Here is a 12,052-nt window from a genome sequence, read left to right on the forward strand (position 1 = left end):
CGCACGGTGCGCATCGCGCTGTGTATGGGCGGCATTAGAACAAAATACACAACAGCATTGTGCACAGAATATTGTTGATATACAGCCACCTGCGCTTGTCTAGAAACTGCAGCTAGGAGAAACACATAGAGATATCAAACCTAATACAGAATTATAGGCACAAGAAAATGAATCTCCACCAAGCTGTATCCAGGATATGGCTCGACGAGCCTTTTCTAGGGGGAGTTGCTTTTCAAAACTCCAACCATAAAAGGACAGAAGATGATCCTTATGTTAGGCACAGAAAATGTTCTATATCTTCAAGGATAAACCCACGTGAGATTCACCTAGCCTCATTTGAAGACATTCACATAAAGGTATCTTTATAAACACTAAACTTCACAACCCATAGAGACAGATGCGGAAGTTGTCATCGGCACCGGAAGTGTGCTGCGCGGCTGGCCATGTGTTATTGCTTACATAAAAAAATGTACTGGATTATATAATTTTTTTCTGTATTAGTTGTTTTTTTGGATGCATGTACCTATTATCACTTAGAGTGAGGATTTGTAGAGATGATCATGAATTATTTCATGTATTGCAGGATTCGTTTTTATGATATGTAAAGTTTTTGTTATTTTATTATGTTCCTTGTTTTTCAATGACCAGATGAGTGGAGGTACATAAACCCTCCCCAACTAATCAGTTTAATGTCACCCTGAGGAAGAACAATATGTTTGAAACGCATTGGTGTTAAAGGATTGGACTTTTATCTTTTGGGACCTACACTTACCTTATAACATCTTAAGGGCTGATCACCTTCACTCTTTCCATTCTGGGTGAGGAGTATGAGGGCAGATCTTGGAGTGCTGTGCCCATTTTATGAAGTTTAGAATAAACCTGTTTTTGCCTGCATTTGGATTGGAGGTGTTTTATCCTGCTTGAATCCACAATAAAGAAACCTTTTTATGAATATAGGGACCACCTTCTAGGTGAGTGTCTTTCTTTATGGGTCATGAAGTTTCCTGTATATAAAGATACCTTTATGTGAACGTCTTCAAGTGAGGCTAGGCGAGTTACAAGTATATCCTTGAAGATATAGAACATATTTTTGTCCCTAATAAGGATCTTCTTCTGTCCTTTTATGGTTGGAGGTTTGGAAAGCAACTCCCCCTAGAAAAGGATTGTTGGGCCATATCCTGGAACCAGCGCTGTGGAGATTCATTTTCTTGTGTCTATACAACAGCATTAGTTTAGACTATGTTTTCATCAAATTAAATAACAGCAGCTAATACATAACATTGTACTTTTTTTTTTTTTTAAACAATATATTCCTTGCTTAAAAAGAAGACAGATATTGCACTTACCTTGCTGACCGGATATGAGCCTTTCCACACCTTTGATAATTTTATGCCTGTTTCCATAAGCATTAATTCCAATCTCCTTAAACTCCTTGTGTCCCATTTCAATTAATACATCTAGTGTGATCTACAAATAGAACGGACAATGTACTCATAACAAAAACATCTAATGCAAATGAACTATAACTAATTTCTATCTAAGGTCATCAGGTGTTCAACAACAAACCGCAGCATTTCAGTTATGCCTGCTATATAATGGACACTATTATAGAGAGTGTGGCGCAGAATGCAAGCAGCATAGATTTAGTTAAGTACAGGTTGAGTATCCCTTATCCAAAATGCTAGAATTTTGGATAACGGATTTTTCCTTATTTCAGAATATTTTTCTATTTCAATGATGTATCTTGAGGTATTTTGCATTCATGTTGTACAAACACATGAAATACACACAAATACATTTTATTTGTGCATAAAACAAGGTTTCAAAACTTGAAACTAATTCAGGCACTGAATGTAAATGCCAATCAATCATTCTCTTGCACATTATATATATACAATAACCTGGCACAGTCTGCTGTTTGGAAAGTGTTGTGCATCCAGCCCTACACACACACACACACACACACACATTGTCAATTACATACCATGTCCCCAGTAGTGCCAGGTACATATCATGTCCCCAGTAGTGCCAGGTACATATCATGTCCCCAGTAGTTCCAGTTACATATCATGTCCCCAGTAGTGCCAGGTACATATCATGTCCCCAGTAGTGCCAGTTACATATCATGTCCCCAGTAGTGCCAGTTACATATCATGTCCCCAGTAGTGCCAGTTACATATCATGTCCCCAGTAGTGCCAGTTACATATCATGTCCCCAGTAGTGCCAGTTACATATCATGTCCCCAGTAGTGCCAGTTACATATCATGTCCCCAGTAGTGCCAGGTACATATCATGTCCCCAGTAGTTCCAGTTACATATCATGTCCCCAGTAGTGCCAGTTACATATCATGTCCCCAGTAGTGCCAGTTACATATCATGTCCCCAGTAGTGCCAGTTACATATCATGTCCCCAGTAGTGCCAGTTACATATCATGTCCCCAGTAGTGCCAGTTACATATCATGTCCCCAGTAGTGCCAGTTACATATCATGTCCCCAGTAGTGCCAGTTACATATCATGTCCCCAGTAGTGCCAGTTACATATCATGTCCCCAGTAGTGCCAGTTACATATCATGTCCCCAGTAGTGCCAGTTACATATCATGTCCCCAGCAGTGCCAGTTACATATCATGTCCCCAGTAGTGCCAGTTACATATCATGTCCCCAGTAGTGCCAGTTACATATCATGTCCCCAGTAGTGCCAGTTACATATCATGTCCCCAGTAGTGCCAGTTACATATCATGTCCCCAGTAGTGCCAGTTACATATCATGTCCCCAGTAGTGCCAGTTACATATCATGTCCCCAGTAGTGCCAGTTACATATCATGTCCCCAGTAGTGCCAGTTACATATCATGTCCCCAGTAGTGCCAGGTACATATCATGTCCCCAGTAGTGCCAGTTACATATCATGTCCCCAGTAGTGCCAGTTACATATCATGTCCCCAGTAGTGCTTTTAGCAAACAAAACAAAAATTCACTTTCTGGAATGTATGGTTTTCAGAATAATTTGGATAACGAATATTTGAATAATAATAATACTCAACCTGTATATACATTCCAGAGATAGATATCCATCTATATACATATATATATTTATATTGAAAGTATATTTTATACATGAAAGCAATGTGGAAGTTCCACTCCAGGCTTTAGAGCAGCAGCAGCAAGAAAATTGATGTGATCAAGGTTGGGATTATTAGCAGCACCTGTCGTTTCCTAATAAAAGTGTTTCCAGGGCAGGAGGTCATTGCTCTGGATGGTGGAATAGCTGCCCGAGTGATCGTTTACGGTGTGGCCTACGGTGGGGATCACTGGAGCAGCCGGAAGAGTTTGAAGTATGCTGTGATTACTTGTATGCTGTGTGCTGTAACTATACTTGCCTATGCTGTGTACCTGGTATACTGTGATCTACTCTAAAAATAAAGACCAGGGCCCATATTCAATCCCAGCCTAAATTATTGCAAGGCCAAAAAAAGGGCAAAGATTCCCCTTTACACTATGAAATTTTGAGTACATTTGTGCTCATGCCATTTCACTTTTTTTGGTGGGGTGAATCGGCATGGGCAAAAATGGCTGCAGATATGCCAAAACCACTTGAGTTCCTGGGCAAACACACGTGGTTTTCACCAATGCTGTTTTTTCACCCACGCGAAAAAGCCGCACTGGAATTGTATAGGCAAATCGAAATCGGCCCAATAAAAAGGGGCGAAAACAGCCAATTTTTTTGCCTGGTGAAAATTTAGGCCAGGACTGAATATGGGCCCAAGATTTTGTGTTGATCCAGTGTATGATTCCTTGTCACAATATACACACACACACACACACACTACTGTTTACCCATCTCTTATTACTCAGCAGAACCAAAAGCAGTATATAAAGCATGTTTTTTTACAATGCTCCCTCTCCTTGATCTCCATTGAGAAATTAGTTTTTGTGTGGTACCGGAATGAACAGACAAATATTCAAAATTATCTCATATATTTAGCCAGATCTGTCACTCATGCCCTGTGTAGAACGTTCCTGTGTAGAACATTTTCATGTGTATAACGTTCCACCTCCTTGACATCACCACTCCCCACCCAGCCAGGGCTACAGTACACGCCCACCATCCACCATTACTCCACAGCCACCACTACTCCCGCACACCCCTACCCTCTGCCGGGACCCCCACCCTCCCGCGATTCGCGGGACCCCTGGAACCTCCCCTCCCTCCCGTGATTCGCGGGGCCCCCGTGACCACCCCCCCCTCCCGCGACTTGCGTGACCCCCGCGACCCCCCCCTCCTGCGATTTGCGGACCACCTCCCCCTCCCGTGATTCACGGCACCCCCCCGCGATTCACGGAACCCCCCGTAGCACCCCCCCTCCCGCGATTTGCGGACCCCCTCGGCACCTCCCGTGCCCACTCCCACGATTTGCGGACCCCCTCAGCACCTCCAGCGCCCCCTCCCACAATTTGCAGACCCCCTCCCGTGATTCGCTGCCCCCCCCCCTCCCGCGATTCATGCCCCCCCCATGCAATTCACGGCACCCCCCACACCCCCCTCCTGCAATTCATGCCCCATCCCACGATTCACGGACCCCCGCACCACCCCCCCTCCCGCGATTCACACCCCCCTCATGCAATTCACGGCACCCCCCACCCCCACCCCCCTCCTGGGATTCGCAGCCCCCCACGACCCCCCCTCCTGCCCTCCTGCAATTCATGACCCCTCCCACGATTCACGGACCCCCGCATTACCCCCCAGTGCCCCCCCCCCTCCCTTGACTCACGGCACACCCCGCACCCTCCCGCTATTCATGGACCTCCACAACCCCCCTCCCGCAATTCACTAACCCCGACAACCCCCTCCCGCAATTTGCGAACCCCCTTTCCACGTTTCAAGCCCCCCCGCGCCCCCTCCCACGATTTGCGGACCCCCTCCTGCTAATCACGGATCCCCGCACCCCCTCCCGCAATTTGCAGACCCCCCTGACCCCCTTCCGGCAATTCCACCCCCCAGCGGACCACCACGACCCCCCCGCATTTCACGTACCCCCGTGACAATGGGGGATCCTGTACCGCCACAAGCAGGTGCCGCCCCTAGGTGGGAAATCCGTCCCTGACTGCCGCACTGCAGGTTTCCCCACTGCCCTCTGCACCAGCGCCACAACTTTTATCAATGTCTTGCCCACATACCACTATTATACAGCCTCCTGCTCTCATGCATGCTCACTCCCTCCCAGTGGGAGGAGACGCTCACCCACTGCCGGGAGCTGCATACTGTCCCCCACCCTCCTCCAGTTCTAGGGATGCCCATCGACCATCAATGATTTCAAATAATCAATGGTTTATGGCCGATGTTGAATACTTTTGCCATCAATGTGGGAGGACCAGATGGTTTCCCTACAACGATGGCAAAGGAGAACCGATCAAGTTTCAAATTTTTTTTTAGGCCACCAAGTTCTGATTGACCCACGCCCTATTCAGTCAGATATAATGGATGACCATCGATAGCTACAACAATCGATGGTTATCCAAGTAATAAGTTACTACTATCGATAGCAGGGTGCAAAATCGCCATCAATGCCAACCATCGATGGTGTCTGTACCAATGCCTATCCCTACTCAGCAACAGCCAAAAACCTTTATTGCCCCTCATGCCCACACACCTCTATCACTGCCCTGTCTCCTGTTCTCCTGCACCGTAACTTCCGCCAGTGGGGACCTGCTCACCCTGTGTTGCTCACATTCCCCTATCATGCTTTACCGCCCAGCCTCCTGCTCTCATGCACCCTAACTCCCACCCAGTCGGAGGAGACACTGACTCAGGGCCACCGTCCTGTACTGCCACGCTGGACCCTCACCCACTGGCAGAAGCTGCACAGTGTCCCCCACCCTCCTCTTTAGTCCCCCGTATGCCCACACACCCCTATCACTACCCAGCTTCCTGCTCTCCTGAACCATAACTTCCACCACTGGGGAGTCGCTGACACTGTGTTGCCCACATACCCCTATCATGCCACATAGCCCAGCCTCCTGCTCTCATGCACCCTAACTCCCACCCAGTAGGAGGAGACACTGACTCAGGGGCACCGTCCTTTACTCCTGTGCTGCCACGCTGGACCCTCACCCACTGGCAGAAGCTGCAATACAGGGCATCTTTCATACAATTCTAACTATATTTCTCGCAATACAAACGTTCACAAATTAAGGGACGCAGCCCCTTACGCCGGTGTGAAGAGCGCCCGTAGGGCGCGATGAATCGCCTAGTTAGCAGTATATGTCTCAACAAAAATAATACAAATAAAATCTTACAGTTTTATTATAGTGTTCACTCTAGCACCCTGCACCATTTAAAATCCATGCAATTCCTCTTTCCTTTCTGGTGTGTCGCTCACTGCTTTGGGGCTTTGAACAGGGTCTGGCCAGTGTCTCAGATGCAGACCATATTGTGCCAGTGGTAGTACTAGAGCAGAAAGTGACATCCCAGGGAGGAAAGGGGGTTTTGAAAGGTGCAGGGTACTAGAACAAACAAACAAACAAACAAACAAATTATATATATATATATATTCTCTCTCTCTCCCGGCACTCTGTTGCCCCTTACTTGGGGTGTCTTGCCCTGGTGCCCTCCGTGGTGGCTGCCCCACTCCTATATCCTCCTTGTCGGCGGCGGCACTCAGGGACTCACACTGCAATGACTTCAGTGAAACATTTATTCGATCTACGTTTCGGAGGTCTCGCCCCGTTGTATCCTGACGAAGGGGGCGAGACCTCCGAAACGTAGATCGAATAAATGTTTCACTGAAGTCATTGCAGTGTGAGTCCCTGAGTGCCGCCGCCGACAAGGAGGATATATATATATATATATACATATATATATATATACACACACACACACACACACACACAGGTATTCCGAAAACCATACATTCCAGAAAGTGAATTTTTTTTTTATTTTTTTGCTAAAAACTCACTGGGGACATTTGTAACAGTACTACTGAGGACATGATATGTAACTGGCACTATATATGTACAAGAAAATGATTGCTTGGCATTCAAATCCAATATCTGAGAAAGGACACAAATTTTGTTTCATGTTTTGAAACCTTGATTTATGCACAAATAAAATATATGTGTGCATTTTATGTGGTTGATGTGTTTATACCGCATAAATGCAAGATACTACAAAATACATAATTGAAATATTAAAATATTCCGAAATACGTAATAATCCGTTATCCAAAATTCTCCTGGTCCCGAGCATTTTGGATAAGGGATACTCAACCTGTGTATATATACTCATTATTATTGAAGCAGAGTGCCATCCGTCATTTGGACTTATATGCATCTTTCTATGGAAAGGCACCTGCGTCGTTGTGCTATTGCTGGAGTGCCAGTCATTTGGACTTTGAGATATATATATATATATATATATATATATATATATATATATATATATATATATATATATATATATATATATAAATCACATAATCAGTGTATATTTAGCGAGCACTGACGTTTACTGCAAAATGTAATGGACTAGGCTACAAAAGTAACGTAATTATACTACAACTCACCTGTTCTCTCTCAAATATGTCAATTAGGTGTTCCAGTCCAAGGTTCCTCAAAAACTGATTGATGCTTAAGTCAACTCCAGGTACTTTAAAAATAAAAACATGCATCATTCACTGTGTGCAATAGAAGACACCTACCAAGCTTCATAAGCAATTCAAAACAAGCATCAACCTTTCTGTTAACAGGTAGAATAACGATTCTCCTTACGGTTCTGAACATATTTATAAACAACTTAGTATTCAGTTACAATGTGCAGTAACAGTAGACATTTACCTTCTTCCTTTTTTTCTAGCGCAGCAGCTCCTTCAGCTCCCCCACTACTTGATGATGGTGCTTCTGAGAAGCTGGTAGCCAGGTTGTCCAAGCTGCTAGCAGCAGATAGAGTGGGTGGACTGGAGGGCACAGAAGAGAGAACTCCCACTACTGTGGTTGCAGGCTGGCAAACACTGATAAGCGGAGGTTTATAAAATGCTGGTAGTGCAGTTGGGGGCATGGCGGCTGTAAGGAGGGCACGCACGTCGTCAGCCTGTATAAAGAACAAAACCAAAAGGCTCATGGACGCACCATTTCACAAGTTTGAAATGGCTCAAACATCTTATGTCAGCTATACAGTTTCATGGTTGTCTTTGAATGCTGCCAATTAGAACATACTTTAACAGTACTGACTTGGGTATTACTCCTTATTAGGTAACTTGTGCAGATTCCTTAAGGAAATGACTAGCAATCACAATAGAGTCTATTTGGTTACTGTAGACAACGCACTGATCTGCTCGCAAGATGCCTCCATCCACAGGCAGATTGCACCATTTCACCAGTCAGTAGTACAACAGTAACGATGGATAATGTATTATATGGATTACATATGGATAATGTATTATATGATGACATTTTACTGCTCACCCAAATAGCTGAATATAATAAGGTAAACATACAGTTTTGAGGACCAAGGTTGGAAAGCACTGTTCTAGAGGGTCCCACGAGGGTAAAAGCGCACAACAGGTTTCACCATCAGGCTAATTTCATGCATGTTGCACCAAAATAGGCAATATAATTACAAGTCGCATACTGAAACAAAATACTTACTGTCACCAAGTCTAAAGAGGTTTGCCCCTCTTGATTTTTCAGAGTTGGATCTGCACCGTGTGCCAGTAGCAGCGCACAAAGCTGAGTCCTTCCTTTTTGAGCAGCCTCATGCAGGGGTGTAAAAGCCCATTTGTCAGTGGCGTTAACGCATGCATTGTATTTGATAAGTAAAGCAGCCACTTCCACATGCTGCAAAATAACAACATGACTAATTATTAGCATATAGGTTTATAGATCACATACACATTTTTATAAAAAAAAAAGATTTAAAAGAAAAAAGGAAAATCTATTCATCCTAATAATCAAAAACACTGAAAAGTGATACAACACACACCACTGAACCATCGAACACATAAAAGCCTGTGCTAACAAGCATAATCCTGAACTCCTGCTATTAAAAATAAAATCACAGGCACAGAAAACCCCACAGGACCTTTAAGTCTTTCAAACACATCTAAACAAAATAAATTGCGGTACCATTTTCAGTGACTGTGACCACTGAGTATAGCAAGTCAGTCCATATTTAATTGATGCATTTGATTTGATTTATGTAAACTAAGACCACAGGAAAAGTGATTACAGGATAAAGCCATGGTCAAAAACATAATTTTCTTTTTTTGTATCTATTGACAAAATCTTTAACCTGACTCATCCGCTACAGAAAAACATTTGAATAAATACATTTGTACAATGGTTGCTTGGTGTTGATGAAGTGATTAATGCAGTACTATTAAGGCAGATATTTAAACTTTGGTACTTGTGTACTATCACGGCGCCCATCGCATCGCAGACCATAAGGCATGCGATGGGCACCCATACAATGCGATGCAATGTTAAATTGTATAAGCACCCTAATGGGGGCTTACAATGTTAAATGCACCCCCACTATGAACGTGAACCCGAAGCGTGGCGAGCGCAGCGAGCACGCGAGGGACGGCGGTATGCGTCCTCCGACCTTTTCATACCCCCACTATCCACGTCGAGTTGATTGTTATTCATTAAAAATTACTTGAAAATTTTTGTATACAAATGGGACTTTTTTACAACTTACCCCATATGATGCTGCATTGTGCAATGGGATTAATCCCCCTTTATCCTGAGCATTTACATCAGCACCAGTCTGTAGCAAGAACTCTGCGACTTCTAGGTTGTTATAGCCGGCTGATACAAAATAATAATAATAATTGACAACATTCAAGTGGGAAATGCAGGTTTCACAGATATTTGTGAGCTATTGTGTAAAACACAGAGATATCTGTATCAACATATGAAAGAATTTCAACAAGTAACTTAAGATCTAAATACTGACCTGCTAAATGTAATGGTGTAGAGTGTCTGCCCTGTGTATCCCTGCAATTGACTTTGTCAGGTGTGCACAATTTCTTCACACGGGCCACACAGCCTCTTTTAGCGGCGTCTAATAAGGCGGCATCTCCACGCAGAAGATCTTGAATGTCTGTATCTCCATCTTTCACCAGATCTAGTGGTGTATTGCCATCTCTATTCTTCTTTGTTGAATCTGCTCCATGCTGTTTAGAGCAATTCAAATATTTTAGGAATCATAAGCCAGAGGATAGAGCAAGTTCTGGATAAAGTGGGCAATCCTCCGTCTGCTCCTAGAACGTGCACAATCGAAGAGGGCAAGTTCTGCTTTGTATAAAAACACTAAGGGCGGTATTCAATGTCGGGCGCAATTTCCAAAAGGGGACATATTCAATACTGCAGTTTCCGACAGCCCTGGAGGCAGTGGATTGTCGAATTCACGGCAGTTTCTCGACAAACCACGGCTGTTTTTGCCAATATGCCCATTTTTCGCCACTTGACAGGCAGAACTGTGAATTCTGTCTGTTGAGTTGCATCGAATACCCCCCTAAAACAATTTTTTCTTTTTAAAAAGGTCAAACTTGACTCAAACAGCTTGGAAAGTAACCTATTGGGGTTCAATAGTGGGAGAAGCCAGATAAATTGTCCAGGCTCCTCACACCACCTTCTATAACCCAGTGTTCCTTACGGAACAAAGAGAAATATAAATATACTATTCATTATTTTGCATAACTACATTATAATACAATTCAGTTCCTCTCCTGAAAAACTTTATGACTATTTGCATATTTTTAAGCAAACACATGGGAAGTGAGATAAACCTAAATACAACCACTTCCACCTGCAAAAAACATCGCTTATTCCTGTTAGATTCACTCTGCTTACACCTACGCAACAAAGCCTGCAGGTGAAAAATCTCTTCTCTTTAGAGGGAGACAGTACAGACAGTTCCCTGCGTATGTTTGGCCGACATACCAAGCTATCTGCCTGATATCATCCATGCTGAATGGATGGACTAGCTTTTTTTGTGCTAGGAGTTTAACTGCAAATATCGAGTAGAATATAAAGTGAAGCTGGTCATAAGGTGGCACTGGTATCTGACCTTACATCAGAATCTGTTACATCTGGCTCAAAGTGTAAAGGTGCGTACACACAGGCATAAAATCGCTGGCAATATGGTCGCTGTGCGTTTTCAGTCCCTAATGGTCGCTGGTCAGAGGAGCTTGCTCCTCCCTACCAGCGACTTCCCCTGCCTCTTCTTACGGCAGTGTGTCATTAAAAAAAAAAAAACGGGACGGGACACTGAGCAATATGATTGCTGAGCAATATATCATATTGCTCCGTGCGTACACAGCTTTAGTCTTTTCTAGAAGAATTACTTAACCAGATATAAACCTTATGGTCTATTTATAGAAATAAGCTTTTATTACACTGCAAAAAGTATGACTTAAGATAAAAAAAAAAAAGACACATGTATGCAAGTCAATCAAGCATACAGTTTTGCTCATCAATAGACTTTGAAATCTTCTTAACTGACAATTTATTTTTACACATGGCCCTTGAAAATTGTCAACTGTTTCCAAATTAATTTAAAAACCTGTTTGTAAAAGGTGAATTCATTTTTTTCCCCTGGGGTGCCTCGGGACACTTGCACGGGTGCCACAGGTTGGTGGTCCATGACCAATTCAAATAATTTATGATCAATTATTTATGGATAAAACCAGTGCTGGTGGCTGCCAATCATAAAACCTGTATATTTTTTTTTGGCCTAGGGGTGCCGTGGAAAAATTCTGATACTCTAGGGTGCCATGATTAAAAAGATTGGGAATCCCTTGGCTAGATGACATTTTCAGAAATGAAAAAGCTTATAATAAACTTCACCATTAAAGCTTTGAATCAAAAAAAAAATACAAAACACAACCACAACTAGACACTTGAAGAGACACTGTAATTCAGGAAGCTACCTGGCTGCTACTGCAGCAACAGAAAGGAACACCATCCAAAATCTGGACTAGGTCACATGGTTACAGCTAAAAAAAAAAATCAAATAAAGCTGCCTCCAGACATAGAACATAGATTATTGGC

At 43.3% G+C, this 12,052-nt stretch overlaps 1 protein-coding gene across 2 annotated transcripts in view; it reads right to left on the reverse strand.

Annotated features, from left to right (window-relative positions):
- The window catches only part of TNKS2 (tankyrase 2), a 53,072-nt gene that overhangs the window by 5,459 nt on the left and 35,561 nt on the right, over nt 1-12,052 (reverse strand). For both annotated transcript variants that reach the window (XM_083149018.1, XM_083149017.1), the window contains 6 exons: nt 9,954-10,173; nt 9,696-9,805; nt 8,645-8,833; nt 7,835-8,087; nt 7,564-7,646; nt 1,347-1,467 (listed from right to left, as the gene is read on the reverse strand). In XM_083149018.1, the coding sequence (XP_083005144.1) occupies nt 1,347-1,467; nt 7,564-7,646; nt 7,835-8,087; nt 8,645-8,833; nt 9,696-9,805; nt 9,954-10,173 (976 nt within the window). The remainder of the gene's footprint in view (nt 1-1,346; nt 1,468-7,563; nt 7,647-7,834; nt 8,088-8,644; nt 8,834-9,695; nt 9,806-9,953; nt 10,174-12,052) is intronic.

This window comes from Crinia signifera, chromosome 6 (genome assembly GCF_055691185.1).
Source record: "Crinia signifera chromosome 6, ASM5569118v1, whole genome shotgun sequence".
NCBI classification, from domain to species: domain Eukaryota; kingdom Metazoa; phylum Chordata; class Amphibia; order Anura; family Myobatrachidae; genus Crinia; species Crinia signifera.